Below are 19,693 nucleotides of genomic sequence, written 5' to 3' on the forward strand. Positions count from 1 at the left end.
CGCCTTGGGCCTCATTCATGCACCACTAGGGTCATATTCTTCTCCTATTATTCGTACTAGATTTCGACAATATTTCCGCCTTTTCGGTTGCAAATGTAAGGTCATCTCGTTCGTTTACTGATTGCTTTCGAACAAATTTACCAGACTCGGGACTTAGGAACTATTTCTGGGGGGGGAGCGGGTTTCAAGGTAATGAATCGTTTGTTTTATGTCTATTTACAAACGTAGTGTAAAGTGGTGTAGTGCCTCTTGTAACCACCAAAAGTACCACAGAAGTAAGCTTAACCTCAATTTGAGTGTTGCTTTCACTGGAGAAGAGGAAATTTAAAAAGCGGGATTAATTGCAAAGTGCAAGTGCTGAGTGCTACCCGTAGTTTGCCTTCAAAACTGTCTATTTGGTCCAGGAGCACTTGCAGCAGTTCTTGGTAACTTTAATCTGCTTGTTCCACTATACTCTCAGTGTGGCTGCATCCACTTACGCCACTTTTCCGTTATCCATGTAAAAGAAAGTCGTTAGTTGAATGCGAATTTTATTAAACTAGTGTGTAAGTAATGAAGCTCCCCACACTCAGGTATCAGGTGTAATTATAATTACGCAAATGATCAAATGTAGTGCCAAGTTAACAAGACATCACAGCAGTTATGGTGTAACACAGGATTTCCCGTTGGTGTAGATTACGTATCAACATCCATTCTCTGGACTTTTGCCACAGCTCCCACGATATCCTAAAGTAGGTACAACGAAAGGTGTTTGCATTGCTGAAAATCAAATAGATGGGTGTGCTCGAGTTAGAATGTGCCCTCTAATCAAGTAAGATGAGTAGGTCTTGAGAATGCTCAGTTAAGCAATTATGCATAGTAAAATTTAGAAGAGAATTTGCAGCCTCATTAAAAAAAGCTTAAACAAACCATTGTGCTAAATTCATATACTAGGGTTCAACGTACTGCGACACCTTCAACAATGGTTAGGAATAGCCTTTGAATAACGAATAAGAGATAGGCATACAAGAATATAACATTGGGGAGAAATGCACGGAATTTTTTTCATGTACTCTCCTAGCCAACGGATTCGCTCTTCCTTGATAATTTTTCTTCTGATATCTCAAAGCCTACCTGCAGCATGTATGACTCTTTCCTCAATTCGCAGTTTTTCCTGTTCTCATATCCTTTTCTCTAACGTTAAAGTAGTCCCTCGTTTATGATGGAGCATTTCCTGGCAGCGATTGCTTCTAAAGGATGATGGCGATTATGCTCCCTTTCTGTTCGGCTTGGAAATATAGGTTCACCCCTTTTTGAAGTTTTCCAGTGTTAGTACCTATTTGGAGATGAGTCAAGGTCTGTGGGGGTAATCGCATTAAAAACGTAGAATTCTGACTGTGAAGTAGTTTTGAGTTTAAATAGTTACTTGAATCCCATCTTTTGTAAAAAGATGAGTTATTTTATACCGTTTTACGCCATGAAACGTCTACCTTTTTTTCAACGCAACATACGTTTAAGAAATAATTTTAATGATTTACCCATTGTTAATCTGGCTTTGTGTATCATCAGTTCATAGGAGTAATACAAATTCCTCAGTTAAAAACAACTTTAATAATGCGGTTTGTCATTCAATACTTTTAATAAAAAATTAACTTAGAGTCGCACAGCAAGACGTTTCGCATGCTAAAAAGAATACTGACAAGCTTTCCGTAGTTTAAAGCGTTCTTGCGGCCTCTACTGAAAATCCTTTATCCGAGTTTACTACCGCATACTCAAATTCTTCTCAAGATAACTCCGGTTGTAGTGCCTCCAAGCGGTTCCATTTGGTCCCTTTGTAATAAATGTACGCTCAATCTTGCCTTCGATCCACATATGAAAGAAAATCAGCTAAAACAGCAAAAGTGAATTCTGGACCCGGGTGAGAACAAAGTGCGTAGCTCTCCCGTTCTCTGAACACCTACTGAGGTTCGGTAATTTGTTTAATAATTAAAACGCTTCAGTAATCTAATCTAAGCGCAGTAGTGAATATTGCAAATAAAGTAACTTATGGCGTTCCGAGTTTGAAGAGTGTCAAGATAGCTAGTTAATTCTGCTGTTACGGTTAGGCATTATGGCCATTTTGCAAATGGAGGTTGCACGCAAACAACGTCGAACAATTTTGGATTTATGAATAATACGTATTCTTCGACAGAGCGTGTGGTTTTACAAACAGTGCCTGATTTCACACCTTGTTCAAGTAGTTGTATGGTTGTTATATCATTATTTTCATGACTGGGTACTATAAATATGGTGTACAAATTAAATTTATTTCTAAGATAACCGAGAAATATCGAACATGTATGGCCAGGATGATCACTATGACAGAGGTTTCGTTTAAGCTATTGACCAACAAAAGACAAAAATACAACTAAAGAATTATTAATTTTGCTCAATTTAACGCATGACTTGTGATCTGATCAAAGTAGGAGCCGTTAATGATCATGTTGGCAACTCCTTGGCCGGCATACTTCACAGACCCTCCGAAATCAGATACAGGAGCCAGCGTAGCAAACAGAGACCAAACTAGGCGACTTTTACGCAATCTGTGTAATATTGATGTGTAAACTCATAGCAATACTAATGCTAATTCGTCTTTGGATAGCAATAGGAGTGAAAATTGGCGCATACTTTAGGACTACCTTAAGAACAGCTATGCTAAGAAGAAAATGGAAAATTTTGTATTGGGCACTTGAGCTGCCTGCAACTGACCTTACCGTTCTCTTATGTTCTTCACTGAGGCATTTACCCCACTTTCCTGCACTGCGCTTCCCAATTACTGAGCTCCAACGCATTTGATGCTCCTCAAAGTCGTCCACTCCGGTTACGTGAGCTCTGTGCCTTTTCAGACGCAGTTCTGTCGACCTAAAACACCAACTAGTAAGACATTTAGGTTGAGAAGTTTTATTTAAAATAGTTTATCTTCTAGTAGCCAGAGAATCTAACCATACCGTGATGTATCTTTGTGCCCACAAAGCAGAAATTTTTCTACTGCTGGTTCTCTTCATGCATTTGATTAACAATTTCACCAATAATACTATTTTCCCTTCTAAAAATTAGGAAAAGAATGTTCCATTCTCTGCTAGTTCTTTCAGACAATTTTTTAACTCAGCACCGCATCCACACTTCTGCTTCGAGTATGGCTTTTGTTCCGTGATTTCTTCAGCTATCGTAAGAAGTGCTTAACGTTCCAAAGTACAGCCGTAATTAGCCACAAAAATATACTTAAACACAAACAAAATCTCAAAAACCTAATAAAGTAACGATCTTACCAATTCATTAGCCTCTTTGCCTGCATTCCCGCAATTTGCGCATGAGTCGTTTTACCAAATTAGCTTTGCGTAACTTTGAAGCCAATTTTTAGAAGTTCTGTACTAAACAAAACAAACAGACCAGTTACTTCAAACTGTACTAACAGCTGGACGAAATAACTAATAGCAAACATTTCCTCATGTATTAGCTTCGGATATAGTTGAGTTCGATGCGCATCATTTTATTTAATCTGCAGAAAGTGTATTACATTGAACTGTTGACGTTGGAATTTAGAGAGCGTCATGAACAGTAACTTCATGCCAAAACCGTTTTTACGAGACCACAAGAGGTATGAAACCACTTGTTACAAAGAAAATGGTAACACATTGTCAGTCACCTTATCGTTACCGGGTTCTAATTGCCCATTGAAATGCCGAAATCGGGGAGGTTCCCTTGAGATCATTCACTTACGCCTCATAATTGACCTTCATGCTTACGGTATCGGTCCATTTCTTCGGGTTCAAGGTTAACCCCCGAATATCTCCACCAAAATCAAGAATGTCGTCGAGATAGATTATGCGATGCTTTGGGAACAGGCCGATCAGAGCTGTTTGCATAAGGCCTTGAAGAGTGACCACTGCGTTGCAAAGTCCAAAGGGCATCGTTAAGAATTGATAAAGCCCGTTTGGCAGTGTGAAAGCTGCCTCTTCTCAGTCTACTTCTGCCACTTCCACTTGTTGATATCCCGACTTCAAGCCTAGGGTGGAGAACTACTGCGACCCATGTAAGGCGTCGAGTCATTAATGTGGGGTAAAGGGAACGCATCCATCATCATTACAGCGTTGAACTTCCCATAGTCGATGCATAACCGTGAACTGCCATCATTCTTCTTTGCCATCGCGATCGGAGAGGCCCGTGTTAATACGTCTCCTATAGTCCGTGAACCACTACTCGACCTGAGTAGCTAATCTCCCCTGGTTCAAAGATCGGATCTGAAATCTTTAGTGATTACCAATGATGATGCACCGCCTTGCTTTCTAGGCCGCATAATAAGCACCTCATCACATGCGTTTAAAATGAGATCGGATCGCCATCCCGCCATAACAAGCAGCAGAACCCATCCACGTCGCAGTAATGTCCCAGAGAACATCACTTCTAAGAGCCACTCCCTAAAATGGTATCTCACGCGCCACATGAAATCCAGGTACGACCCTGGCAATGAACAAAGCCTACGGCCAAAAATCAAAACCCCCAACCACTCCATAACGAAAAAAACCTATTAAGCCTCAGCCCTGACAAACCAGAAGCCAAAACAGAAACCCGACTAACCCAGGTGATAAGAAACAAGAACCAAAGAGCACCAAAAAACTTCCCAACTTTGGGAAATGAGCCAACGGAAGAGAAGGTAAAAACTGAACAGAAACGAAACATTCAAGGACAGATGTGAATAATACAAGTGTACAAGTAATGAGAAGCAATGTACTCTTTTATCCTCATAATATTCTTTAAATGATATTTTGGAGTCAAGCCGAATTGGTCCTTTTCGCAAATCCTTCGACACAAAGCTAAAAGGAACAAAATAAACACTTGTAATATTGCGGAAAATGCTTTCTCGAAATCTGAAATAGGAAAAATACTTTGGTTGAAATCATACATGATCACCAATAATTACTGCTGATAAATATTAAACGCTTAAGTGCAGTTCTGAGGCCAACATATGCACATTACCTATACTGAATTATCTTTGGATAAACCTCGAATTCGAACGCAATTTCTTAAATAAACGATTTTCGGTCATTCGCACATTAGTGGAGGACAGTGAATCCGGAATAAAAAGTGTGATTTTATTCAACAATTTGCCTTAAATGGCAAAAAGGTCACCAGAGGTTGAAAATATCATTGACAGTTCAAAACGCATAAAAATGATTAAAGAACTTACGATTCATAGAACAAGAGATCTGGAAAACCCAAGTGACATGAAACTAATCTTAGAGATCTTGATTCTGGTTCAAAGGAGATTTTTGCTTCTCTGCTGACTGAAATACCCACTCGGAAGTGGATCGGTCTTTCCCTGATGTTTTCTCATGATCCAATGGGTCTCTGGCCGATTCACTGTTTGTGTCCAAGGGCAGAGAAATCGAGGAACCAGTAGTAGCAGCATCAACACCAAACACCTTTATATGATTTCCGTAACTTGCGCGAGGCGACTTCACCACAGATGGGGAAACTTGGGATTCAGCGAGAGAAGCAGCAGTAGGGCTCTTGGAAGTAGTGACAAAGGGTGTCGTTTTGAGAGAGACGTTAAGAGGGGATAATGGCACAGTGGAGTTCCATGAATGGCGTTGTCGACGTTCATCAACCAACTTTAAAGCATTCCGATCAAAAGCGGTTGACCGATTTTGATCATTCACAGTCATATTTAGTAAGGAATGTTCTTTCACAGGAACATCTGGCGATCGTTTCACTGCCTGACGCATATCCACCTATTTTTGGGAGAAATTAACTTCAACAAATGAAATCCGAGTGGCATGGTTTGATACCGTCATTGATTAAACATAAATTTAAGCTCTCCAGGCGAGGGATCTTCGTGTATCGAATACGCACAGCTGTGACAAGTATTAGCACTAAAAGCATGCATTCAGCTGCTGAACCCAAACACACGAGGAAACGGGAATAAGTGAAGCATAGAAATCAGACCGTGAAAAGGTAGGTAAAGCATTCGACTCATCAGACACCAAATTCATAAGAAAGAAACAGCTTTAGTAAAAGTTACCTGGAAGAACTTTTCGAGGCGAATGGTGTATTCATGGAAGAGCTCAATATTATTGTGATCAGCCCCATCAACCCAGAGGGGCTCAAGAGGATTCGGTAGACGTGCATACAACTCCTTTCCATGGTGCAGACCAATCACGTGATCATCTGTTCCGTGAATTACAAGGGTTGGCGATTGAATATGCTCAACTTTATCTATGCTAAAAAAAATAATACATGGGCAGTGGAGCATATGTCATAATCGCGGTATGGTAACTAATGTGTCAGAGCGGAGGAATGGTCGCCATACCGAAAAAGAAACCACATAGGAGGATGATAGCGTGTTCAAACCATGTCAATCGAAGTCGCCACGACTTTTACCAAGTGTTGGCACAGCAAACATTAATGGGTTGCCAATCTGCCTATGGCAAAAATGTTCCCACGGAAAATCATTTACTAAAAAAACACCATAGCAGATAAAGCCATAACGTAGGATATTACACCACATTCCACTAGGGGGAGTAAAATGGATGTTTCGGCAACACGACAAGACTTCGTTTACGTTTTGATATTAAACTAATGATTCCAACATTTGAAATTTAGGCAGACAAAAACCTTTAAACTACTTGAACCAATTTCAAGGTATGAATAAAGATACGTCAGGTCAATAACCTTTCTTCACCTCTTGAATGAGTGCTAGCTGATGCAATTAAAATGTAATAATATCAGCAACATTTCCTTTATTGGGGATGAAGAACAATACTATTTCAAGTAAAGATCATGGACAGACCATTTTCAGAGTTGTCGCCAAAGCGGTGCTTACGATATCATAAGTAGGACATGCAAAACTTGTTACTTTCGCATGGGCTACCTCATCTAATCAGTATGGCGCAGTCAGTATGGAGGTATGAGTAAGATACACCTAATTAACTTGCAAAATATTGGCACTATGGTTTGGAAATAAAATCCTAGGTGGTGAATTTAGTCTCTGCAAATGGCTGCGTAGGAGAGTCAAACTAGGGCTGGCATGAACGACCTCAATAAGTCCATCAAGACAAAATCACTTGCAATGACTTCGTACTATGAATAAACTAGTCGGATGAGTTGCATTACGCGGACTACACTGGCATCGGATATTGAAGTCCTGTAGGCGCTTGCATCCCACTTGCCTACTTTTGCAGTGTAATTGGTCCATATTGACACACCCAGTACTGCTTACGTGTATGAGAGATGGAACTGAGACCTTGCAGACTACAACAAATGTCCAGTACACGTTCCCAGATCGAATATTCTCAGATAACCGATATTACCCACTCAAGTGTCCAGTGACTCACTAGTACTATCTATGGCGATCAGTTAAACGATACACCGAGGAAGGGGACTTTGTGTGCGAGCAAATGACCACAATCAATCAACGTTGCTGAGAGGCAACGCCGTAGACCAACACCCCACAGGACGCAGGCGCGAGTCAGACTTGGAAGTTGTCTGCCTGTAACCAACCGCGTCCAAAAGACCACCCTTTACAGAGTTCAAAAACTACTTCTCAATAAGGCGTTAAAACAAACCCCACGATAACATTGCTACTTAGCCTCCACACTGTTGACCGCTAATCTCACTCAGTACTGCTAAGTTGGGAAAAAAATGCACCCCATCTTGGGCACATATCCTGATTAGTTTATCTATGAGAGTTCACCGCCTAGCCAAACAAGTATCAAGTTAGAGGTATGCAATCGATGCCTAATAAAATATTTAGAAAAGCAACCACTGGCAAAGAACTGCAAAAATTCGAAGAGGTCTGCATATACACCTTTTGCTAAAGCTCACTTTCCTCAATGCGAATAGGTCCTCAAAACTGTCCGAGTTCAAATACTTTGTTTCATCTAGCATAATTTTGAATTAGTACAGGACCAATAGTCATTTATCCAATTTAAGACTTCCAATAAATCTACACCAGATAGTTTTAGCAATAGTACACTCTATATAAGCCTCCATAAATCTTCGTACGAACGCGAATCAAAGCACACCCTCTTGCTCGACAATAAATATTCTCCTTAATGGCAGCACTTTGTGCAAAAATGCCTAAGTGATTTGAAACAGGAGCGATTTCAGAGCTTCAAAAACTCAACTTTTATTTGGAACTGGTCCTATGACACGTAAATCTAAAGCCTTTCGAACTTAGATGAGCTAAAATAATAAATTAGCAGATATTACCCTAAGCCTAAATCCTGAATTGTTCACACTTTAAACGCCACGTGAAGTGAGTTCTTAGTGCATTTTATCACGTTGGCGGAAATACAAGTTACCAAAAGTTTTAACGATACTATTTCTGATTTAGCTTAACAAAAAACAATTAAATAGATAACGTGATACTATATCAAACAAAAGAACAAATGTTTCAAAATTTTGATGTATTCGAGACTACATGTGTGGAAGCACTAACAAGTGTAAATATTACCCTTTTATCAAGGAAGAATACAAGTAAATTCGTATTGAAGTAGTATATAAGCTATGTATATATTTTCCGAAGGAATTAGAACAAAGTATTTTTTAAATCTTAATTAGGACAAATCCATCCGACACGAAAGCAGATTTTACAGTACTATTGATCGGAGGAATACAAATCAAAGCACTACAAATGGAAGGACCGTTTAGAATGCGACAAGTTTAATCGTACCACATTAAATATTAGTCATTCAACTTAGCATCCTTCAATATGTAAAAAGATGAATGTACTGAGAAAAATTCATCTACCGATACTTGGAATCGCAATCTTATTAGGCGTGAGCATTAAAATAATGTTAGCCTGCACAATAGCAAAGCAAGAGAGCCTGCCTGAAGTGGCGTAAATTCTCGGGTTTTAAAGTAGAATAAAAATCGTTCGTCAGGATGCTTAAAACGCGTGAATCAGCAATTGCTTGATGCATCATGTGAGGCTAAATTCAGTGCGCAGAAGCAAAGTAGCTTGGTTTTGAAAAATTATGCCAAAGCTCTTTGGAAAGCATAGCTTATCACCGAGTTCATTGACCCAGAACATTCAAAGGTGAGTAGTAGAAAGGAATTCTAAAGGCAAAACTGATATAAAAAATGCGTCAAAAAATGGAACATACCTGTTAAATGGGTCAAAACAAAACCGACGGGTGGTTCCGGGACAAACGACTCGGAGTCCAGACATCAAGGCCGAATGCAAGACAACGCCAGCAACCTATAATAATATTTTAAGAACAGCATCCTCCAATTGAAACCTAGTGAATTTGTGAATTTGACGAAATTGCTACATCATACAGAGGGTTAGACCTACAAAACGTAGCTAATCATATACGTGCATCTGAATATAAATGGCACGATATTCCATTTGGACAACCGAAGAAAGTAACACATTTAAAGCCTTAATCTGATGCCTATGTTCATGGCCTTAGATGCATCAAAACAAAGATCTAAGACCAAATAAGACACCGCGGTTGTGGATAACTTATACTTAACTTGAGAAGCATACAATTAATAGACAGAAAGTAAACTTGACTAGATGATACTGTCATGTCACGAACCACATTTTAAATCAACTTATCGGAGCAGCGCTTCGGACTAAAATAGGTTTTCTTGATTGAAAGAACATAAACGCTGAAGGAAAGCTACCAAACAATGGGACTTCGAGCAAAATCCAATAAGTAATACCAAATAATTGAAATTTGGATCTCGGACGAATTACCTAGCCAAGGAACTAATGATGAATACCGATTCTAAGCAAATAAACTTGAACGCCTGATTTCTACAATTTCCTCGAAGGTTCAAATTTGTGACTAAGTAATGCACAAGCTGAGTAAATTTGAAATTTCATAAAGATAAAAAACAGTACAAATTATGATCACTTTCAAGATGTTTCTGTTACCTGCTACAGGAGCGAAAGCGAGATTGCAAATATTACATTCATTAGTCGAATATTTAGAAAAAAATTAAGGCAAATGGAACTGAAAATACAAATAGACTACTAAACGGAACATACCGCATAGTGGGTAGCCAACTCAACGGTAGGTGCAGTTCCAATGCTCTGACCATAGAGGACAATGCGATTTAAAGGGCATAGGTAACGTTCCCTCAGCTCTACTAAAGCTGCCTCGCCATCGGCATAGAGGTTAGCCTCAAGAGTTTGTCCCGTACTTGCCCCATAACCTGAATAGTCATATACCAGGACATTCACTCCGAATCGTTGAGACAATGAAAACAAAAAACCAGCCATCTGAAAAGGTAAAAGTTATTAAGCAAAGCACAAAAGCAAAGAAACATGCTCCCTAGTGGTCACAGTGAGGTGACATGGGGGGTCAATTTATGCTTTGTTTAGATTTCCATAAAAATAAACAAATAAGTGCTGGCCCCAGATTATCAGCTATTAAAAGGGCAAAGACATTTAACATGCTAAGAAATAACACCGCGAAGCTGAAGTTAGTGATATAAATATAAAAAATGAACATGTATGACTTACTTGACCTATATCAACAGCGTTTCCATGGCTAAAGAGTATGGTAATACGACTTTCTGGATCACCACCATTCGCGGATGTTGAAAAAGTGTGGCGAGACCCAGTTGGGTCATAATGAATATAAAGACAAGCTATTCTCGATTTGCGCTTTGTCATCGTGTAAAACACCTACAAAAATAAGACTAAGAGAGCCCCAAAATTGTCACCAAATACCACATGACTTAAAACACCTACGCCCATAGATAGAAACCACTTAAATTAAGAGCCTTCCACTATACTCATCAAATAAAAGACAGTTTTAATTAAACGGCAAAGCCTTCACAAATGAAGGGTGAGACTTGAAGCGAACGACACAAAACGGTAGCACAAAATAGTACTAAAACATCATCAAGTTCAGAAGTACCTCCATTCGTGACTTAGCGTAATCACTAATAGGGCCCACTTGTGGTTTGAAAATTATTTGCCACTCGCTTCCACCAGACGATTGAACCATCGTGTAAGTTGGGATAGGAGGTAAAAATGCAAATTTCGCAACAATATGGGATGGTCTCGGCGGACAGCAGAAAATATGACAGATTTCTCCAAATAAACTGCTCATTACGGGTAATCTACCCTTAACATACAAAGACCTAGGGCAGACAAATATTATGGCTACATAGAAGAACACAACACAATTCAATCCTGATTGGAACAGGCCTCGTGAAATTTAGCCAATTAGGAGGCAGACACGGTTTGTAAAATATCTTTGAAAATAATATGTCATAAAAACAAAATCAACAAACAAAATAAGTTGAGTGCTTCTTAAAACAGAGCACTAGGTTAATGGAGGTAAAATAAATTATTTTTGAATAGACATTTCCATTAATAGTCAGGAAATAACATGCCAGATTGACCTCACATCAATAAATAATGTACAATTGCCACTTAAAGCTGCAAGTGTGGATCAAGTTCAAAAACGATGGCATGTAGTGAGTCAAGACTTCAAAGACAATAATAATCTAGGGACAGGGTAGAATGATGTGATAGTCTGCCACAAATGTGCATTTTCTCCACATGGACTTTGACTATGTATATTTTTTTTAAGATTGCTTTACAGATTATTACTTGTCCTAGTTCTATAAAGGAACTACTGTAGCATCCCGGGACTCCCTTAAGACGAAAGAAGACAATACTCGGGCAGAATATATACATTCAGCACGGAGAAGGTGTCTGGGCTATTGGCATGGCCCAAAAGGCCAGCCCACCCAGCGAGGTACAAGGGGGCTAATTCGAGATACAAAAGTGGCACCTCACCAGAACCGAGGGATAAACCACTATCGTATTACGCTACAAATAGTCGACATTAATTCCATTAGCAGTTTGAGCAGAACTTGCTTACTTAAAATGGAGCACATGCTCTTAAGATGCAATGTTAAAACATTAAGATGGAAAGTGACTTTTAAGTAGCAATTTCGTTGCATCAATCCACAGAGGTCCCTTGATGCAAATGTTTTCATACACAGCTTACTTAGAACTCCCTTTTTTCTTAGCACACTAGATGGTTAGATGCCTATATAAATGAACACAATGAATACTGTATAATGGAAACATTGTTTAAAACTGTTGTATCATTTGAACGAGCTTTAACGCCGCGTAGCGATTGCGGCTCACCCGACTTTTTCGGCGTCTCCTAGTCGATGTCAATATGAGTGATTGGGGTTGAGTTAATTTTTTCTTGTGATTGCGACGCAACATTATAGATGCTGATGACAAGCCAAAAAACATTGCCAATACATGGGATGATGAAGAAGAGGTCCCAGTATGTATATTATTTGATGTTATCATGTTTAGGATGCGTGGGATGCGGACGAAAAGCCTAAAGGTGCAAAGCCTGAGTTATCTGCTCCACCTAAAATGTCTGTGAAGGCAAAAATTGCGGCAAAGACTGAGAAGAAGAATAAAATGATTGCGGAGTTACAGAAGAAACAGAGGGACGATGAGGCCAAACAGCTTAGTGAATTGGAACGTGAGGAACTAAGCAAACAACAGGAGTGTAATCTTATAATGGATTCCTTTGGTGTTTCAGACGCTGCGGCGGGGCAGGCGGCTGAGCTAGATTTTAGTAAGGTCTCAACCAAACAGGACTTCATTGATTTGTCAGGCAAACTGGTGGAGAAGTTTAAAAGGCTCGAGGTAGTTCTTTTTGGAGACCTAATTTTAAGACTTCTCCTCACTACTCCAACTTTGCTGAAGGTTTTATTCGGCAAATTTCGCTTCAAAGTAATTCCATACTCTATTGAGTTCTATTTGTAGTGGACCTGGACAACTTGAAGGAACTATCCTTATCAATTAATGCTTTGGTGACCGAAAAGCAGAAGCTTAACAAGGTGAGTAACACGACTGGGTCTTAGTCATCTTAATGAAGCGAACCAATCTTATGGGCCAAATGCGGTGTGTACCATGCCTTTCAGCTCATATTATAGCGTAATGTCGGTTTCTCCAACCCCAACATTTTTTATTTGATAACAAGCCCGTATTCTTCATATTTTTACTTATAGAGCAAAACTAAAAAGAAGGGGGTGAGGACAAAGCTTGTTGTGGAACGGAGTATGAATGACTACGATTATGACGATGGAAACGATGATGACTATGACGACTTTCTATAATTGGTGCTCCGGTTAGTCCATGTATAGGAAGATAAAAGAAATCTACCACTTTTTTGTCTTTACTTCCATTCCCAAATTCCCTTCAGTTGAAATGCGCAAGGGAGTCCAGATTTCTCAAATACATTTGTTAACTGGAAGAACTTTGTATTATTGATTATGTTGACAACGGTTACAACGAAACGCTAAAATATGAGATTTGATTTTCATTATGTATTGAATAGTTGTAAATTTGTGATCCATAAGTATACCTAAAGGAAGTTGTCCAACCAAACGTTTTGTTGGGGTGGGAGCTGATTTTCAGGACCTTTTACCGCAATAAGCTGAAGTTTAAGGCATTGTCATGGTGATTATGGTGTAACTCCTCACAGCCGAATGGCGTGGCTGCCCTCACGTGTTTGCTCTTACGGGAGAGTAAGAAAAGGATAAGTGTGCATGGGGTGGGGTTATGCTTTTTGGCCAGTTCCTTCTAGACTTCCGTTGGTGCATATGGCTACCGCTAGTTTGCGGCTCCATGCTTAATTGTTTGACAGCTCCTAATTGATACGGGATTGGTGCGAATGATAACCACACGATTTGTCCTGTTCATAATAAGCGATGATGGGCCACGAAGTATGCAAGCGAAATAGCTTCCGATTTACCTGAAATCTTCACCGAGTTCCCCTTACGACAGTGGGATGTGCGATGACTACAAACTTTGGGATTATAATAGAAATCTTCAAATTCTTTAAGCGTGTTTACCAAAGAGAAATCCCACGAATCACATGATTACCTAATATAGTCTCACTAACGCTTTTGGCGAGATTACTAGTATAACAAGTCCAATTTTAGAACTGGCGGAAAGTTCTCAGTTCTCACCCTTATTTAGTACCGTTTTTGCTGAGAAATTATAGCAGCGTTTTAAAACGTGTTCAACATGTTGCAAAAGAGATGCGGGATTAAGGGACTCCAAGCAACCAGATTAGGCAGTCCATAACTCCAATTCACCTAATCACGAATTAGTAGAAGGCGGATGGACGCTGTCAATTTTGCCCCCAACGTTAGGAAAAAAAACGGTGGGATCGGAGCGGCATTGCTAAAAGCGAACTAAAGTGGAAATATCCAACATACTTTTGCAAGTTTGCATCGCTTAACACGCGAAGAAAATTTAACCTAGTAAAGCATCTAACACGAGTGACTTATCACTTGCCAAATATCACGTTCACAGTCAGAAAAAGTATTCCATTTGCCACCGATGCAGTGTTCGCCCTTGTGCTCAATCCACGTGTTTATCGACAATTGCGGAATTGAATCAACAGCCTTGGGAGGGGAGGTGAGGTACTTCAGCAGGTCATCTGGTCAGATAATGCTGGTACATGCGGGATAAGTTTGATCGCGAAATTGCATGCTTAAAAATGTCTTTGGAAATGTACTTATGAAATATTTGCATACTAAATCGACATGCATTTAAGAAAACCTGTGAAGCCAAAATACTATCGCTGGAGGTAGCCAATGAATTAAAAACCAGAAGTGGTCTTGATCACAAATAAGCCTAGTTGATTTATTTGTTAAATATTTCAAGGCAATGAGAAAAAAATGCGGAGAAAAGTGACAGGCATTCAGACTTACCACCGTAAAGTCATTGTGAAGTAGTGCCCAAATTACTGAGCCTTTCAACCGGGCCCTTGGCTTTATGCATATTTCAAATAAAAAAAGTTCGGTGATTTTACATAAATTCGGATTCTCCTAACGTAACTAGGGTACCAGAGGTAACATAGATACCTATGTGCCATTGCTCCCTTGCCAACAATTCCATTTTTTAGTGCTTTTTGAGGAATTTTTTGCGGAGCTAATCATTTCCCGACAATATCAATAACGTCCCAGTGTCACAAGTTGAAGTCCCCAATAAAAGGGTCTAGTGGTGCTGCCTGGAGAGTCAAGCAGAATGGGTCAGCTCCATCGATGGCATAAACTAGATCATAAAACAGCAGGAAAAAAGAGGGTTGTACATTTGCGAGGCCCGCCAAGAAGTCTTTAAAACTCAAGATTTTCACAATTAGTTTGAAGGTTACCCGAATCCAAACAACTGCATTAATACCAGCCATACCATTTGAAGTAACAGAACCAATGGTCCACCTGTGGTTTCTCTAGATCTAGCTACATCATTCGAACCGAGGAATGACCAACAAAGTATGCCTAAAAATACATGAAAACTACATTCTTACGAAATCTTGTCGTTATTTTCGTTGGCCCAGCAATGTTTGAATAAAAATGAGAGCACAGATGACAACATTTTACCCTTTTGAAGTTCCCATCCTGTAAATAGCACTTCAGTGCCTAATCTTCAATTAGAGGCATGGAAGTGTTTAAACCATTATTTGTTGCATTCTCTTCAAATTCTATCCAGAGGTATAATGGGTGGCTTGCGCCAATTCCCATTGAAGAAGGGGGTATAGGAGCCGAAAGTTCCACCACCGTGGATCCAAGCGTATTTGAACTTTCCAAAATGAGGTTCATTAACCCAATTATCTTTAATATTCGTTGCCATCTCCGAGTATTGGAATGTAAAGGAATAACTCCATAATAACGGAACTAGTTTGCAAATCTCGAAGCTACCTTGGGTGCATTTATGTGAACCTTTAAACTAAATACACCAATGGCTTAGAAAAGTAGTGCGGTTACAGTTATATTTAAACAGTGAGCTCGCTACAGGTGCACACCTTGACTGAGGTAATAATTCATTTTTAAGATTCTCCATATTATCTAACAGAACATCATCCAGGATCTCTTCTTTGCGGCTTGAATTCTCGATTCGTTTCAAGCTTCGTGAACATTTTATTCGTCTCCCACCGAGAGTGCAATACCTCACTATCTGACTTTTCTCCCTTGAGACATCCGATCCTTGAAGCTCAAGCCGATGCCCCAGACGTAAGCTTCACAATACAGGAAGGAGACCCCCAACTTTCTTTAAACAGGTGACACATTTGCTAGTGTGAATACCTTGACCAAGCAGAAGACGTTTGATGAAAAAGCACATTAGTTTAAAGCCAACACTAGCTAAAATATCTGAAGACAATACAATAAGCTTTACAGCTTTATCGCACCTACGCAGGCGCTCGCAACTATCCACACCGATTCAAATAAGGCGAAGCGCAGGACTTGATGAGGCAAACCTTTGCAGATAGAGAGGAGGATCATTGCGATGGAAGGTTAAACTACAAAAAAGAAATAAACCTCAATACATATGCAACACATGTAATGGTCTGGGATACATATCACAATGGTTGCAAGCAGAGTAATGTATTTCAGCAAGTGTTCATATGCCTATTTGAGGTTAAATGTTATCGTCAGACTGTCCGACTGGTGTCTTAAATTTTATAGTCCTAAAAATTGTGCGAATAATAAATACTGATGCTATTAGACTTATTTAAATAGATCTTCCTTGTTCCGAAATATGACAGATTTTCTAGAGATTCTATAAGCGGGAGCCGTGACACCTTCACTACTTCTGCATGAATTCGTGTGTAAACCAGCATTTTCGGATTAGTCGGCATCATAAGTTGCATTTCCTTGGAAAGAAACGTCTTAAAAGAAATTAAGTGGGAAAAGCATCCCGATTTTTCCGTTATCAACGAGAAACAGAGAAATGTGTGTAAAAGGGCATCGGTATAGGCGTGTACAGTAAAAAATATGGACCGAGGAAATATTCTGTTCTGTTAAAGGTAGGAAAATGCGTTTAGTTGGATTAACTACCAAAATATTCGCATTGTTCCCTGCAATAATCATAGACAGGATGAAAGTGCGGGTGCAGGGAATTTCCAAGATTAGCATTACACCAAGCATGTTTTCCTACAAAACTTATTAAATTTATGTCTATTCAAATTGAAATAGTTCACCAATCAACACATTAGGAGGCGTAATGAAAAACAGGGCTATTAAATCTGAAATGAGTTGAAGCATTTAGTTCTAGTTGCAAAATGTCAACGTTGTAGAATAGCAAATCACACGTAGCCATACAAAGCAAGTAGTCAACTGTAACAGATCATGCTGAAGTAAAAAATTCGGCATGGAAGGATGACGAGACGATGTGAAAAGGGTGTTACTGATCACTCTCCTACCAGCATTCTTCACGGAAAGTTTCAATAAAGCAGCCAGTTTTACAAGATCATGCCCCTCAAGCATGTTCAATGGTTCATGTCAGAAAATCAACCGAATTTTAACCGACAATAATAGCCACACGCTTCAAATCCGCGTTCGGTGAATTCCGCGCATTGGAACTCCATGTTCTTGCGTTTGATTTCGTGTTGAAGACGAGTTGTTTTTGATCGGTACAAATTCCGTGATCTTTTAAATAGATTGAGGTGAAGCATTTGCGGATTTTCTAAATGCTGTAACTCCTATTGAGATCTTTCTTGATAAATGAACGAATATGCAGATGCAACCAATATCATCGCTGCTGAACAAGTTTGCAAAATGTGATAGAAAGGGTAGACGAAGAAGACCAAGAAATGGAATCAGGAATTATTTCTCAATACTCTGGAAAGTTTGTCTACCCCTGAATTCACCTCAGCTTAGGAACTTTTCAAATAAACAACAGTACGCATAAACTTTGGCAGCATTTCAATCTTTATGCCCCCGTAAGTGGGTACAAGTAATAAGGATCCTATAGGAAATGGCACGTTTTTGGATTCAGGTTCAAACCTACAAACTTGAAGAGAAGAATGTTACTTAGGTATAGTATGCAACATTTCGAAAAAAACTAGAGTTGTGCGATTTGACCCAGGAAGTCTAACAAATCTTTCTGTAAAAATTAAACCATTTAATTAGCTCCTAATTCCGGTGATGGGTCACTTAAGGGCCTCCGTCGTTGTTCCCATGCCGGGTGGTCTGCCCGTCTGCTTTGATTCTAGGTCAGTGCACCTACGACTAGCCATGGATACGCGCAATTGCCAGCACATTCCACCGTCCCCAAATCCAATTTCTATACAAGACGAAACTCCAGATCCAGCAGAATTGCCAAAAGGAATCAGTGATGTTGCATAGAAAGTTCACGACTGGCGCAGTTGGCTCGTAGGCATTTTTCTTACAGCACCGATTACTGCGATGGCTGACGCGGGAGGTTGACCAAGGGAGGGCTGGAGACGGCGCTTAAGAGGAGGGGGACTATGCAATGCGTCAATTATTTGCTTAACTCTCGGTTTTGGTAACGGACCGATAGAGGCCTTGCCGTTGTACCTTTGCTGGGGCATCCCCTTAGGATATGCTGGTAGCCCTGATTCATTCTGCATGTCGACAATGCACATTCTGCCCGAGTATTGTGACTGAGTTTATCCTCAGGGAAGTAATGGGGCGCTACACCTTATTTGTCACTGCTTTCTGCTTCTCGTAGTCGACATACAGCCTTAGGCTTCTGTCATTTTTTGCTAGAGCAGCAGTCAGTGAGGCCTATGGTGACTTTAGTGGCATTATGCCCTCGTCTACCAAACGGTTTACTTCCTCTAACAAGGTGGGTTGTATGCGTCTGGGGGGCTGGCAGATTGGTCTGGCTTCTCCAGTGTCTATGTCTTCTTTCACAATGTTTGTCCTTCCCAGCTTGGTACCTCGCCACGAGAACATAGCTGCGTTTTTTGCCGCTTTCCCCGAGGTTCTTTCCTATCGTTGTCGGTGACATGGGAAAGCTGCCCGCCGAGGTCATCGGGGCTGTTCATGGGTATAGCTGCAGCTTCGGCGTCTTTCTTCCGTAGCTCAAAGCCTGTCGTAACTGCAGTGTTTTGATGGGTGGAGGGATGCCTTTGGCGAAATTCAGAACGGCTTTATGAAAGGTGCGTCGATCAAAAGATGCATTCATGTAATACCATAGTGGTTTATCCCTCTGTATTGGCAACCGCAACTTTTGTACTTTGAATTAGCCCTCTCGTACCTCGCTGGGTGGGCTGGCCTTCAGGCCATGCCAATAGCCCAGACACCTTCTCTTCTCTTCTTTCGTCTTCAGGGAGTCTCGGAACGCTACATTGGTGGCAGCGGAAAGCGAACCCGATCTTAAAGGACATGTATCCTGATTCTCCACTTCTGCGTGATAAGCCTTAGTGGAGTGGAAGAAGTACATATGCTACGGATGGGAGAATGGTGATGACCCCTAACAGAAGGGTTGATGTTGACGTCTACCTTCGGCATCTCTCCCAGCCCTGTGTTCTGCAGAAAAGCTACTAACAACTGAAGCGACACTAGCCGTGAACCATCTGGAAGTTTCCTTACGGATTTTCTCTACCGTTTCCCATGGACCTGTCTTAAATCCCGCCCTTCTCTGCACAAATCTACTTTTAGGCCAGTGTTCCTACATCCATCTATGGACACGCATGATGGCCAGCACAATTCCCCGTCCTGAATCAAATTCCTATACCGGGCGAAACTCCAGATCCAGTTAAGCTGCCAAGAGGGATCAGTGACGTTGAGGTCACGTATCCCCTCAGTTGCGCGCTAATTTGGTGACTGGCACGGTCGGCTTGTGGGTGTTTCTTTACTGCACCGACTACGTTGTAATGTCTGACGCGGGAGGTTGATCTGCGGGAGCGCCGGGGAC

The 19,693-nt window shown here is 40.4% G+C and overlaps 3 protein-coding genes across 3 annotated transcripts; 1 reads left to right on the forward strand and 2 right to left on the reverse strand. All coding sequences in view use genetic code 11, as the record gives it.

Annotated features, from left to right (window-relative positions):
- Window positions 1-2,087: 2,087 nt before the first annotated feature.
- On the reverse strand, window positions 2,088-3,460 carry EGR_02102 (hypothetical protein; the record flags this gene model as incomplete). Its single annotated transcript, XM_024491351.1, has 2 exons — window positions 2,088-2,357; window positions 3,362-3,460. The coding sequence occupies 2 exons, from the start codon at window positions 3,458-3,460 to the stop codon at window positions 2,088-2,090; spliced, it is 369 nt and encodes a 122-aa protein (XP_024354204.1).
- Window positions 3,461-5,255: 1,795 nt separating this feature from the next.
- EGR_02103 (Abhydrolase domain-containing protein) lies at window positions 5,256-10,985 on the reverse strand (the record flags this gene model as incomplete). The annotated part of the gene is made up of 6 exons (XM_024491352.1): window positions 5,256-5,750; window positions 6,041-6,239; window positions 9,126-9,220; window positions 10,019-10,252; window positions 10,496-10,660; window positions 10,896-10,985. 6 exons carry the CDS (start codon window positions 10,983-10,985, stop codon window positions 5,256-5,258), a joined length of 1,278 nt encoding a protein of 425 aa, XP_024354205.1.
- Window positions 10,986-12,176: 1,191 nt separating this feature from the next.
- On the forward strand, window positions 12,177-13,137 carry EGR_02104 (Eukaryotic translation initiation factor 3 subunit J; the record flags this gene model as incomplete). Its single annotated transcript, XM_024491353.1, has 6 exons — window positions 12,177-12,189; window positions 12,232-12,290; window positions 12,323-12,664; window positions 12,694-12,751; window positions 12,785-12,858; window positions 13,030-13,137. The coding sequence occupies 6 exons, from the start codon at window positions 12,177-12,179 to the stop codon at window positions 13,135-13,137; spliced, it is 654 nt and encodes a 217-aa protein (XP_024354206.1).
- Between the last annotated feature and the right edge of the window lie 6,556 nt (window positions 13,138-19,693).

Source organism: Echinococcus granulosus (assembly GCF_000524195.1).
Source record: "Echinococcus granulosus chromosome Unknown EG_S00009, whole genome shotgun sequence".
NCBI classification, from domain to species: domain Eukaryota; kingdom Metazoa; phylum Platyhelminthes; class Cestoda; order Cyclophyllidea; family Taeniidae; genus Echinococcus; species Echinococcus granulosus.